This window comes from Fistularia commersonii, chromosome 19, assembly GCF_037954325.1.
Source record: "Fistularia commersonii isolate RoL2024-O1a breed Wild chromosome 19, RoL_Fcom_v1.0, whole genome shotgun sequence".
NCBI lineage: Eukaryota > Metazoa > Chordata > Actinopteri > Syngnathiformes > Fistulariidae > Fistularia > Fistularia commersonii.
In genome coordinates, this window is record NC_141302.1 from 4,060,317 (window position 1) to 4,075,059 (window position 14,743).

At 43.6% G+C, this 14,743-nt stretch overlaps 1 protein-coding gene across 1 annotated transcript in view; it reads left to right on the forward strand.

Moving 5' to 3' along the window:
* Positions 1 to 7,095: 7,095 nt before the first annotated feature.
* arap2 (ArfGAP with RhoGAP domain, ankyrin repeat and PH domain 2) overlaps positions 7,096 to 14,743 on the forward strand; it is a 175,042-nt gene continuing 167,394 nt past the window's right edge. The window contains exons 1-3 of the mRNA XM_086165193.1: positions 7,096 to 7,274; positions 11,419 to 12,264; positions 13,386 to 13,468. Coding sequence (XP_086021319.1) covers positions 11,471 to 12,264; positions 13,386 to 13,468 — 877 coding nt within the window. The 5' untranslated portion in view covers positions 7,096 to 7,274; positions 11,419 to 11,470. The remainder of the gene's footprint in view (positions 7,275 to 11,418; positions 12,265 to 13,385; positions 13,469 to 14,743) is intronic.

Consider the following 14,743-nt stretch of genomic DNA (forward strand, 5'->3'; position numbering starts at 1 on the left):
CCTTTTTCCAGTTTTGTCAGAACTCATGGAATACTGAAAGGTGTGCGATCATATCTAATAACTGTTTGGTAAAATTTCCTTCTGACTTTTAGTTTCTAGGCTGCAGCCATGAAAAGGCGTAAGCCCAACATTAGAAGATGCTAATGATGCTAATTTCTTGATTGAGTCTTGATCAACGGCAAACACTCATGAACAGGCCAATGAGAAAAGACCGATTTCCTTCCTTCCTATAAATCCCAGCGTTTAACTCATGACCTTGTAATGATAAAAGTACTTTCTCCTCATTATTTTCTAAATTTCTATATGTTCCATTTGTACTATTCTGTCTCCAAAGAGTTGATTTGGAAGTTTCCAGATCTCTTGAAGGTGCTCCAAACCTGTCAAAGGTCTCCGTCAGCTCAAACGCCACCAGCCCGTTCTGCTGATTCCTGACCGCCACGCCCTCCAGGACGCTCCACTCCTCGTTCCTGGAGCCCAGGACGCTCAGCAGCTCGCCGCCGCGTTCCTTGGAAGGCGTCACCGAGGCCGCCGGCCTGAAAAACACAGAATTTTCCTCCGAAGATCATTCAGACATCGGTCGAAAAACACATGGGGGAAGATGGAAGTGAGAGAAGTTCTCTGAGGAGAAGATAGTTTGGACCGAGGATGTTGAGATTGGAGGCCTTGAGGAAGGTAGCGGCCCACGGGAAAAGAAGAAAACACCCATTTAGTTGTAGACTGATTCAAATTGACCTTATTCCGCGGCGTGAAGGTCGATCCCGATCTTGAGATGCGCCGTCGGACCTCGTCTCCTCCCCCCGTCCCCTCGCCTCCCTCCTCTTGTCGGGGTTCGGGGGGCACGGCAGGGTGACCGTGAGGGGTCTCCTGAGCGGCTGGGAGGACGGGTGGGTCAGGTAAAGCAGCGGGCTTGTTGACGCCACCCAGTGGTACGCCTCGCTTTTGGATTTGACGGCGGCCAGCAAGACGGCGTCCACCGGCTGGACCTGAGGAAGCGGCGGTTTTGAGATGTAACCACAAGGTACAGGGATATCGATGGGGTTTATATGTCAGTTAAACACGAACTAACACGACGGCTCACCATGGATTGCGCCACCACGGGGGCGGCGAAGGCCCCCGGGAGGTAGTTGAGGCAGATCCGAGGGTCCGCGGGGAGTTTGTGGGACACTCCTCGTTTGGGAACCGTGTAATGGTCCCGCCGTAGACAGGAAACCACGGCGAACAAGCCCAGGGAGTACACCTTCACCTCCGCAAACGAGCCCTGAAACCAAAACCAATGAATCATTTCCACGGCAACCGACGCTTTTTTAGCTGTTTACACTAAAAGACACGATGGCTTCCCATGATGAGTGACTTTCGGAAGCCAAGAGCGACAGGGGATGTTTAGCACCTAATTCGATCGATTCGTTTTTTCAAGCACATTTCAAAACGAACCGTTCACTTTGACCTTTTACAACGTCGGAGTTCAACAAAGAATGATTCAAACGATTCAACAAAAAATGTAGCCTTTGTTAATTCAAACAACGTGTAAAACAGAATAATTGTGCGTCGTCAGCACCTGTAGACCATAATATCAATAACTTTTTCACCATTTGGATGGAGAATTGGAATATTACATTTGTAAAAAAAAAAGGAACTTGGACGTTAGCGCTGCCGCCAAACAGCAAGACGGTCTGTGACAAAATTTTGATTCAGGTTTCTTCCCACATTTATAAAAAACATTAATGAATGAGAGGGTGAATGGTTTTATGTCGCTATAAGTGGCCCCATGATGGATCCAGGTTGGACACCTGGGACAGGCTCCAGCACGACTGCAGGATTATCAAGATAGATAATGACAAAAAATGAATGAATGAGCGAATGAATGGATGATTCAATTTGCGCAAAAATGACACTTGTATAAAATTCAAAGTAATAAGAGCTCATTAAATATTCATGATAATATTATAATATTATTATTATAATATTCATGAAAATACTCACTTAAAATGAAAACTAGATTATTCGTGATTTACCCTCTGCCCTCCGTACGTGCCCTCTGTTGTCACAGGAGTGATGTAGCTCGATCGCTTCGCCTCGTCGACCACCTTTACCGCAATGCTCCTGTAGTTGCCACGGTAACGTGCACAGAAAGGTACGACCACCGTCACGGGGAAACGGACGCCGGCGCCGTCTTGAGCTTTGACCCTCAGCACCCTGCTGACCAGCTCCTCGGAGCCAATCACCATCAAGCGGCTCAGTGCGCTCGCCTCCTCGCAACTCAGGACGCCGGCGACGCCAGGAGGGGCTCGGACGAAGCAGAGCTCCGGGCCGCCGTCCTGATCAGAGAGCCTGAAAACATTATTTTAATACAGGTCAGGGGTTCAGGGGCCGCATTGACTTTTAAAAGTTGACAGACGGGCCGGGTCAGCACAAGATACGATACATATAAAAAAATTAAAAAAAATGCATTTGTTAACAGTACATATCAGACTTGTCTGACATTTGCTTTGAAAATAAAACCATCTTGGTTTTGAAGGCTCCTACGTTAGCTTGCATTTCACGCACAAACTGTTTTGTCTCTTGTAGCTTCACATCCGTGTCAGTATGTCCACGGTAAAAGCTGAATCACAAAGCCAATCTGTGTCATTTAGCTCAGGAAAATTCTCAAGTAGCTCCAAAAATGAAATAATCTCCTGTTTGAGCTCCAACATTCATTGATTCAGTCATTCAATCATTCAAAGCAAGCATGATTTCTGTAACAATCTTTGTCGGGCCGGATTAAAGAGATCAACGGGCCGGATTTGGCCCGCGGGCCGTAGTTTGCCCGCCTATGTTTTAATAACTATCCGGAAAGTTTTTGTGCGCATTTTTAGTTTTGTAAGCAACATAATTATGAATGAAAGAAGACGCATTGAGAATGGAAACCTGTCTGCTAGGGAGTGTCAACAACAACAACAACAACAGGTGGGTGATGGGTCGCTGTGGTCGACATACCCGACGGTGATCGGCTCCTTCCTTGTCTCCTTCTCTTTCCCCTTCGTCATCTCCTCACCGCACGAGACATTTTCCTCTCTAGCGGTTTGACCTTTGTCCTGAGGTGCTTCCTTCGTCTCTATTTCATTGGCGTCGGGTTCGAAACGGTCCGAGCGCATCGAAGAACCGCCGTCCGACGAACGGCCGGACCTCCTTCCGTCTTCTACTTCCATCGCCGGCCTCGATTTCAGCTCATGAGCGTCGTGAAGCTTCACTTCTGGCGTCTTTTCCGAGGCGTGAGGCTCCTGGTCTGCGTGAAGCTCTGCGCCCTCAGGTCTTCTCTCCTCCTCGGCTAAACGGAGGATTTCTGTGTCCAGCTTCGTTACGATCGCGCTCAGTTTGTTCTCGATCACCTCGACGTCTCGTGCGACGCTCAGAATGGTGGCGCTGAAATCTGCTGAAACGACAAACGTTTTTTCCGTATTGATATTCTGGTCAATAAAAAAAAAAAAAGTTTACGTACTAATTGGCCCCAGAGGGTTCTGTGGCCTCCAGGGGGCGCCACAAAAATCAATTTCAATATAATTCCTTTAAAATACAGTTGTTTCTATTCATTCTTAAAATGTAAAAGATCACATTGGTTCGAGTGTAAAGCCCTAAACCAGGGGTGGGCAATTATTTTGGCTGACGGGTCACATTTCATATTTAATTTTTATGTGTGGACCAACCAGGTTACATGTAAATTGAAGAAAATTAAAATTGCAATTTAAATGTTTAATTTTTGGGGCATTTTATTTCAACTCGAAAATAATAATTAATGATCATATAATGTACTGACATTACTTTGTATGTAATCATCCGTACAATATTCAACAAAAGGAAAAAATAAGGAGTTTCTAAATTCAATATTGATTGAAAATACTTATTAAAATATTCCAGGAAAATATTTTGGCGGGCCGGATAAAGAAGCAAAACGGGGCAAATGTGGCCCGCGGGACGTAAAATGCCCGGGTCTGCCCTACACTATTTAATAGTCTGGGGGACTTTATTGATTTTATTATCTTATTGGTTTTATTTTATTATTTTATGATATATTATTATGTTATATATTATTTTATTACATATTTATTATATTTTATTTTATTTATATGAGGTCCTGGGACATCTCCACTGTAAGTCCCTTTGGATAAAAGCGTCTGCCAAATCACTGTATTTTTATTTATTGATTTGACCCCTGGTTGAATTTATAATTAATCACTCTTGTTATCATATTGATTTGCTTATTTACAGGATTCTTATTTTGTGTTGAGGGTAGCTAAATTGTATTCTTTTTTTTTGTAATTTTTTTGGCTTTTAATTGGGTGACATGTTATCTTATAAATTGATGACAATGTAAGAAAAAAAAAAAAAACATTTATAAAAGGCCCTGGCAAGATTTTCAACGCCCCAGCTTCCAGCAGGGCCGACTCTGTCATCCTTCATCTTTACACTGCAGCTCCGAGTGGCTTGGAAAAGTATTTAATTGAAGAGTATTTTATTTGTGCTATTTCCTTTTTTTTAATTTTAATTCAAAAAAGGACAATTATTATGATCTTGAAATATTAAAATATAATCATATTTGTTATTATTCAATGCTCAAAATAAATGTCACACTCGCCCAAGCCAGTATACCGGCCAAAGACTATCAATCCCAGGCAGGAAAAATTTGGAGTAATTGCAGCTCCCGGTGTTTTCTTTTCCGCGGAAACCGGGTCCAAATGGCTCTTTGGGTGTCAAAGGTTGCCGAACCCTGGTTCAACGGAAAACATCGAAGCGTTTGCAGAAGCGCTTCCATACCTGTTGCAGATGGATGTTGGGGTTTGGCGCCCCCTAGTGGCGAGTCATGGAAACTGCAGGCACACTCTCTGAGAGCTTCTCCCCATTCGGCCGCTCTGTTCCAATGAGCAACACTCAGAGCCCTCAAGACTCCCAAGGCCTTCAGCTTCCAGTCTTCTTCCACCGGTTCCGCGGCAGCCTCCTCCTCTGCGCCCCCCTTGCCGGTCCCGCCGTCAGGATGACCTCTACGACGCCCGACGGCTCCGAGCACCTCAACGGTTTCGGTCAACGTGCGGAGGAGACGGTCCTCCCCGCCGTCTCCGGCGTGCATCTGTTTACTCGGTGGCTGGTTTTGATCCATAGGATGGAAAAGACAAGCTGGTCGGGATCAGAGGCTTCGACTCTCCGGACCTTTCCCCGCTTTCTTTTTGAGCCTGTCCAAATAATGGAAAACAAAAACATTCTCCATCTCAAAGCGACGTGCGCAATATCAAATATTCAAGACGATCCCCGCGTGCGGATCCTGTCGAGAAACGAAGCCGAGGCTCCTCTTTGCGGTATCCTCGGATTCGATCGCTCAGTGCACAGCTATCCCGCTCCACAGCGGCCAATGCTGTATTTATAAGTCTGGTGGCAGTAAAACGGGGTTGCCGAGGCGACCCCCGGAGGCGTGGCGGGGAGGGGAGACAAAAGAGTGGCCAAGGACAAAAAGACTCAAAGGAAGATAAAGTGCCGTCTCGACCGCATCCCGTCCCGTCCTTCTCCTGCTCTCGCACGATTCTCCGACGCCGTTAACCACCAACGCGCTTCCGGAGTAAAACAAATCCAATTAGTGGCGTCTAGATGTAATATTCTCCTTTTTTTCTGATAACTTCGTCTACTAAATTAGTTTTGATTCAATATGTAAAATGAACCGAAATCCCCCAATAATGCGAATAAATGTCTTATCGTCGTTCAAAAGGCTTTGGTGGAGATGCCTCGGAGGCCTCGTTTCTGAAGACGGATGGGTTTTTTTATCTTTTAGAAGAAACAGCGGTGAACCGAGCAGACAAAATAAAGCAGGGCAATCGGGAAGCAAGCAGAGAGCAAGGTCACGCAAGGGGCAACATCGGATTAGGAACAGAAGTCAAGGTCAAGTAGATACTGAAGCACACGAAACTCCAAAATGTCCATAAAAATGGCTAATGGGCTTTAAAAGGCAAAACATTGCTTTTAACCAATATAAATTTTAATCAATGGAATAAAAACAGTAGTGTAAAATTAAATTGAAAGAAACAGAACTGCAATGGACTGCAATTTCATCGAAGCAAAATATTCCAAGGTGGTAAAATAGAAATACACAAAGAAAAGATAAGATCATTGACAACAAAAATAACATGAACAGATAAAAACGAAAATAACCAGGACCAAAAATACGTCATGATGACATACCTGCATTCTGTTTGTTTAAGTTTAAACCTCCCCCTTCACCCCGTGCACTTTAATTTTAAATATCATACCGTCTTTTTTTTTGTTTTAAATCTCATTCTTAGACTTATTCTATCCCATATTTTTAAAGTACAGTGAGTAAAGTGGAAGTGGAGAATGCACTGGTATCTGGTGGATTTGTCGCCATCTAGTGGCCAAATGTGTGTACTGCACTCTGTGCCTTCTTGTTTTATTACGACCATTCACAGAGTCTTGTACTGTGCCTTAATTTATTTTCTTTGAATCTTAAACTAATTATCATGATATAATTCAGTTTAATAGAAGTTTATTTTTTTAAATTTTTACGCTTTTGCCATGTTTTGGATACCTTAATACATCACTCTTCGAGAATATACTTATAGGGTTTTTAGGATAATTCACGTGGAAATGCCATGTAAGTATGGAAAAATTGAAAATTAAAAAATACACAATTGAAAAAAAATGAAAAATGAATACATGAAAATAAAAGTATTTGTTCTCAAACTATTTGACAGTTTTAAAAAGTGTATTGTTTTTATTTGGATTAATGAATGACTTCTGGCCAGTAATAAAGATGAGACAATAAAATCGTGCTGTTTTCCTCCTGGGGCTTCGTGGAAACGCATTCCTGCCCCGCACACCCACACCCACTCTGCTGAATGCGTGGCCCGGGGCCCCCGTGTCAAGCTGGGACACGCACAGAAGCGCTTCGGGCGCGTACACGCCTACCGTGGGAAAAAAAAAATAACAAAAACAAAACAAAACAAAAAAGAAACAGGAGTTTAAATCAGTTGAAAACATCGTCACTCATTTTATTTAATTTGATGTGATTAAATTTGATTATTTGATTTTTTTTTTTTTTTTTTTCGAAGTGCAGGGGAAGTAGTGCAGTCTTGGCACCGACCACGAGTGGGCGTGGAGTTTCAGAGACAGAACACGGATGAGGGAAGGCGAGAAGGCGCGCTGTTCGGACCTGTGACAGAAACACGGACAGAAAGAGGTGCAAAACATGCGCGAAATCGTGCACAACAACTCACAAATATGCAGGCGATCTCCCACGGGTGAGTGTTTTCCACGGCGGGACGTTCAAATTTCAGAATAAAAGCACAATTACGATTCGTCAAACGAAGCGTGACCGGTTTGAAAAGCTTTATTTTGAAATATCTCCCTCTTTGTAAGTGCATGTGAGGAAACGTAAAAAGTTGCGAGGCTACCGTCGTCCACGTGACGTGGGTGACGAAAACACGCGGTCCACAGCTAGGGCGCAAACATCCACGTATCTCGCACGATTCTGCGGACTTTCCCACAGATACAAAACAAAAACAAACAAACAAACAAACAAAAACCAAACTAAAACACGCATTGGTCTGAAACCCGGGAGCGCGTTTTATTATTTATCCTGGTTATTTTTCTTCAAACCAGGAAGCAAAGTGTCTCTGTGTGGACTTTGGTGTGTGTGTGTGTGTGTGTGTGTGTGTGTGTGTTGGTCATGCACGGGCGTGCATAGCGTGTGAGTCACTTCTAGGGCTGCATGGCCCCACCTGAAGGGGTGCAGCACACACACACATACACACACACACACACACCTCTACTGATTTCATTTGCACACATAATCTCATTTGGAAATTTATCCACATTTTACCCACATTTCATCAAATCTTGAATATAGATTTGGACTCAACTCCACCCCCTCTCATCTAGGACTGCGGTAAGATCCGGATCTTTTACAAAGTACTTTACAAAGTTGTGGTTTGATTTTTTTTTTCCCACCCTATAAAAAAGGTTTTTTGTATGGTGGCTGCATTTGGCAAGTACGATATTTCAACGACACGGTGGTTTGCAGCTTCCTGCCGCACAGCCAGAGGGTTCCTGGTTTGATTCTGACAGCAGAGGTGTGTGTTTCTGTCTGGAGTTTGCATGGTGTGTTTTCCAGCGGTCCAAAAACATGCAGCAGGTTCATTGGAGACGTGTGAATGTTTTATCTGGATGTTAGTTGTGGGTGAGAAAGTGTGAACGAGTGTGCGAATTGTTGTATTTCTCTGACGCTTGGATGAAATGATGAATATTTGTATGTCTCTGTATGACACGAATTAGTGGGTGAATGATTGTGTGTCTCTACATGATGTATAAATGTCTTAAAATGAGCTGTTAAAAGGACGTATCTTTAGAGCAAAGAGAATAATTGTTTGCGTTTATATGATGTATGAATGAGTGAATGTTTCTATTTCATATATGACGTATGAATGAGAGAGTTAATGTTCTTGCAACTGCACTCTAGTCCTGCTGTCACTTAAAAAAAAAAAAAAAGGAAATAGCACTCTTACCATTTCTACCTTTGCATAACTCGTTATTCTCTGCAACGGATGATTTTATAATTTTTGCGCTTTTGCACCGTTGGTCTTAGAGTAACGTTATTTCAATGCTCTATACGAGTGAACATATGGCAGTATTGACAATAAAGTGGATTTGAGTGTATGACCTCTGAATGAAAGGGTGAATAGTTGTGTGTATCTGACACGGGGATGAAAAAAGATAATTCCGTATGCCTCGATATGATGTATAAATGGGAATAAATAGTTCCATGTGGGTCTGTGGCTGTATTATACACACTGTTCAAGAAAATGAAGGGAACACTTAAATAACACATCCTAGATCTGAATGAATGACATATTCTTATTAAATACTTTTTTACATAGTTGAATGTGCTGACAACAAAATCACACAAAAATGATCAATGGAAATCAAATGTATGAACCCATGGAGGTCTGGATTTGGAGTTATACTCAAATTTAAAGTGTAAAAACACACGACAGGCTGATCCAAATGTGATGTATTATCCTTAAAATAAGTCAAAAATGAAACAGTGTTGCTTCCTAAGTGGACACTTTGATTTCAAACAAGTGTGATTAACTTACACGAAGTGTTCCCTTTATTTTTTCATCAGTAAATAGGATGTAAATGACTCAATATGACATGTATGAGAGGGTGATTTTATCTCTATATGATTTCTGAATGTAGGAATGCGTTCCTACTGTATATGTATGAATCGAGTTTGCACGGTAAGTGCACGTATTAGTGAATACCTGCATAACTGAGAGACTCACGGACAGAAATCGTTTTATTTCGTGGTGTTGCAGACCCGCTGCCTCAGACGCCGGTAAAAACAGCGGCTGCGAGTGGGCGTTCGGCCTAAAAGGTGATGTTCGGAAACGGGGCTCGGTCAAATGAGCAGTGATTGCAACCTTATGAATGTGATACTTTAAAATAAAAAAAAAAAAAAAATTAAAAAAAAAAAATCCAATACCTGCAGATCCACAAACGCAGGAATTATTATATTTTTATATTCATTTTTTTTTATATTTATTATATTATTCATATCATATTTTAATTATATTATATTTAATTTATATTCCTTTATTTTTTTTAAATAACCATTTATGTTGTGAAGACAGTGTTATGTTTAACGACACTGAAAAGTAGATATTCTCCGAGCATAAACCGTTTCTGCGACAGCTCTGCAGATCATGGGATGAATTTCGGCGGCCGAGAATCGTCAACGTTCCCCCGCAGCTCGACGTCAACTAAATGTCACATATTTTCGCATCCAGAAAAGTAAATCGCTTCACTTGTGAGTTTACAGAGTACTTTTCTTTATATGGTCACATCTATGGATGAGTATTGTGTTTTTTTTTTTTTTTGTTTTTTTTTTTGCATCTGCATCTCTTTCAGGGCGTTTTCTTGTCTTGGAAACGCACTTGTGTCGCAAAAAGTGTGAGGTGTGCAAAAAGTGTTAGGTGTGCGCATGTGGTGCAGCGAGAAGGCGTTAGCTGGAAAGCAGAAGTGCCTCCCTTGGTAAGATTTGCATCTCAAAAGAGAAGTGGACAGAACAAGATGCTGAAGATGCCTCCTGCTCGAGGACGATCGCAGAGGTCTGGTTCTCATGAAGCTTCGTTTTGAGAAGCTGCCGCGAGCGTGTTGGGCGGCCGGGATTTAAACTTACCGTTAGCTGGATTTGTTGGACGTTGCCGGGTGATGGTGGTGTGAAAAGGCTATTTTCTTGGTAAGTGCTGCAACAGAGTCAAGGGTTTTTTAGGAATCTTGACAGGGACGTATGATCGCTGCGCGTCATCCTTAAACCCGGCGTGGGCTTTTTATTCGTACGAGCCTCCGAAAAGCTAAACTTGGAGCCGCTCTGTGACGCATGCATTTCCTCATAGAGGCTATTGCCGTTTCCTGCTTCCTGCATCCAGAGGTATTGCAGGTTTGCGCCCCGGTGTCGTCGACCCACGTGTTCATTTTTGAGATTCTGAGAAAAGGGAAGGAAAAACGTTTCATCTTTATGGAAAATGCCGGCTATTCTGCTGATCTCTATCGACAAAATCTCCAAAGATGCGTTCACCTGTCGGCTTAGCGCGTCTGGAAAACTTGAATCGACAAAACACTGTATTCCCGACATATCTAAACTTTCTAAAGTAATGTTCAATTTTATCATATTTCCAATGCATTAAAAGACTCGCTTCTTTGAAATATTGCTGCAGAAGAGATCATCTTACCGGAAATTATTTAATATGCGAAAAAATATCTGGCACCATCGGTGTATTTTAAGCCGGCGAGATGTTGATGTGATTACACGGAAAGTGTGAAAGTGCAGCTGAAAACAAAATTAGGCTCGAGTCGACGGCGCGATCTGACAGAAAACATAGATACTGAACTGAAAGCTGTAAATATTGGTTCGCATTTCGGCTTCACAGCCGGTCTTTCCATGTGAGGTTTGCATGTTCTCCCTCGTGTGTGTGTGTGTGTGTTTTCTGCAGTTGTATATTGTTGCTAAATGTCCCATGTTTGATGTTTAGTTTTTGTGACGCCGGCGAGCCGTCCAGGGTGAATGACTGCTGGGAGAGGCTCCGTGACCCTCAATGCAGGATTAGCAGTTTAGATAATGAATAAAATAATCTCCGTTTTGAGATTAATGCGGACATCATATCTAGACGATACCGGTTTTGGGATTAATAGACACCAGATATTATAAACAATAGCTTCTGTCTGTTAGCGTTGTATATTTAAAAAAAAAAATAGACTTTGGTCACCTGATGTAACAACCTCCTGCTAATTCAGCATCCGCAACAATTCATATAAAAATACATTTTAACACTTATAAGAGTGATTGCACGATAAAGAATTTTTCTTTTTTCTTTTTGTCTGCAGTTCCCACCCGGACGGCTCCACCATCTGAACATCCCTTCGGTTCCGCAGCATCATGTTGAAACCTTCGGAGCCGAACCAGGAAATCTCCGACTGGCTGTCCGCCCTCCGCCTGTCCCATTACGTTCCCCAGTTCCAGCAAGGGGGCTTCAACTCTCTGGAAGACTGCAAAAACCTCACGGATGAGAACCTTCTGGACCTCCGGGTGTTTCCGACCGGCCACCGGAGACGCATCCTCTGCAGCTTAGAGGCTCTGGGAGTGAAGAAACAAAAAGGCCAAGGCGGGGATGGAGAGGCGGGAAACGGGGGGCCACCCTCGCTGTTCCCGCGGCGCATCTTCCTTGTGGACAAAAAGAGGGGGGCGTCCTGTCAGCACCCTCAGACAGAAAAGGTGGGGTTGGATTCGGGAGGGAGTTGGACTTTGCCTCCAGGAGCGGGTCTGGGGACGGAAATACAGGACGTCCCGGAGAGCGGGTGCCTCGACCCGCCGCGGCCGGTGACTCGCAATCCGCTGAATATCCAGAAAGTCGATAATACCTTAATCCCTCGGTGCGTATCTTCTAAAAGCAGCAGTGGCAGCGAGTTCCTTTCCTCTTCGGAAATCCCTTCAGACTGGGAGAATTCCTTCGAAGAACCCTCGGCGTCCGGCGCCGACGCCGGTCCCGCCGAAGTCTTCCGCCGTGCCGGGAGCGAAGAAAGAGCGAGGCCGGAGATGGTGGAAAACGAGATCTACGGGACGCAGACGAGCGTTCAGGTTCCAGCAGGTCCACGGTTGTCTCGATCCTACCGGCTGAGACATCGACCCGTCCCCGAACTCCCCGGTCGGAACAAGCCGCCACTTCAGGACAGGTATGCGTGTTTTCTGCCGATAAATGGGGGGGGGGTGTTTGACGTGACGGCGTGACGGATAGCATGTGTGTTAGCCTAGCGCACCGGAAGCCGGAAAAGGAAACCACTCGGCTGAATCCGTGGGCGACTCTTCCCGCCTGCCTTCCGCTTCCTAGTGTATTCATTTATTCACAAACCTTAAAAGGTGAGAAAATATACAAACGGAGCTGAAGACCGACGGAAACCAACACTCGCATGTCCAAATGGAGAAAGCCGGCGCCGGTATCCGTGCGTAGCCATGTTCGGGCAGCCTCGCTAGCTTGTACATAAAGATACTCATCCTCGTCCATCACCGTTTCTTTTTCTAACCAAAAGTACAGAGCCGAACCTGCCCCTTTCTGTTGCTTCCCGTCTCTGTAAACTTCACTTTAATATTCACCACAGCCTTATTTGTGCTGAATTATATTCTGTATTCTCCCCTATTAGCTAGATCAGGGGTTGGCAAACTACGGCCCGCGGGCCAAATCCGGCCCATTGGTCTTTTTAATCCGGCCCGCCAAAGATTGGGACTTGATGTGAATGATTGAATGATCGGACAATGAATGTGAGAACTCAAAGAGGAGATTATTTCATTTTTGGAGCTAATTGAGAATTTTCCTGAGCTGAATGACACAGATTAGCTTTGTGATTTAGCCTTTACCGTGAACATCCTGACACACATGAATGAGTTGGACGTGAAGCTACAAGGGAAAAACTGGTTTGTGAATGAAATGCAAGATAAGGTCAGAGCCTCTAAAACCAAGCTGGTTTTATTTTCAAAGCAAATGTCGGACGAGTCTGACATGTACAGTTAAATTAAAAAAAAAATTTTTTTTTTCTTTATATGTGTCATATCTTGTAGTGACCCGGCCCCGTCTGTAAAATTTTAAGTCAATGCTCCAAAAAGTTTGCCCACCCCTGAGCTAGATAGACCCGAGGCCTCTCTTCCCAGTGTACCCCCAAACTTTTTAGCAGTGAAACTTTCCACATCTATATTCTGAAGGCCTTTTATTTTTTATTTTTTTGCATAAGTGCCATTACCACGCTCCCTCCGTGCCGCGCCAGTCGTTCTGATCCGATGATTTCTCCTCCATCCTCGGTAGCGCGCCGCCAGTGCCGACAACAACCAGCCCCAAACGAGGAACGGCTTCGGAAAGTCCCGCTGGTGCAGACGGCGCACAAAAAGGTACGCGCTTTCTTTCAGCTACATCTGCTTCGTATTAGCTATGAATCTTTAATTCGGCCGTGGAGTCAGCGCAACCGTTGTTTGAATGGATGAAAAGAGGCTGAGGAGAGGAAGGGACCGCGACGAGCTCCGTCGGCCTAATTTCAAGTGCACATCTCAGGGAATATGGTCTCTCGCAACGTGTCCCTCAGCGAGACCCGAATGTGTCATATTCCTGTTGTACGGCTTTCACTGAAGTTGTTTGACTTTGCTATCCGAACGCAGGCTTGTCGTAGAGCTGCCGCATTTTAAGTTTTTTTTTTTTCCCCTTTTGCCGCGGTGCGATCATTGGACTTGACTCATCTTTGTCTCTGCGCCCTGTTTGAGCTGCTTTTCTTTGCAGAGGTTAAATGGCGTCTCCCTAGATCAGGCGTCGGGAACCTTTTTGACTGGGAGAGCCATAAAAGCCGAATATTTCCAAATATATTTAATTGAGAACCATATAGTATTTTTAACGTATAATAAAGTAATTGTTAATTTATTTATGTATTTATTTATTTATTTATTTATTTATTTATTTTATTGATTATTTTCAAAAAAATATTTATTATTATTAATTAGTTAAAATTGTCCTACTTTTGTTTGAAGTGTCGCTTTATATTTGACCGTTTCATCGATGCAATTTTATCAAAGCGTTTAAGACATAGCGCAGATCCAAATGCAAATTCCTCCGTCCATGCGGCACGGTAATCATCGTCTTTTTTTTTTCTTTTCGCCATCTTTTCCATTACGAGGGTTGATGCGGATAAACAAGTTGGCTATCTGATAAAATTAATTTCTTTACCTTTACGTCGACTCGGAAGCCAATGGTTCCCGGCCCGACCGACGGTTCAAATGTATCTTCAAAACTTATTTCTGTTTACTTTAAAGTGACACGTTATTATGGAGAAATATCACAAGTGTTTTAAAATCAGTCCCAGACCGATTTTTTCTTTTTCAACTCAAAATTGTCTGGGAGCCATATGACGTCACCGGAAGAACCTTAGGTTCCCGACCGCTGCCCTTGATTCTGGGATTTACAGTCAAAACTGTTAAGTTATTTTTGTGTCCATATCCGATCTGGTGTTCCTCTCGCTTCCTGTATCGGTTATTTTTGCCCCTAAACTTGTCTCGCTCTTCTTTTTTTCCGACTTTCTCCTTTTCCTTCGCGAACCCTCACTGTGGCGGTCTCAGTGGACCGCGGCTTTCCAGAGATCTGTTTCTCATCTGCGCCAAATGAAACTGAGGGGGAAGAAG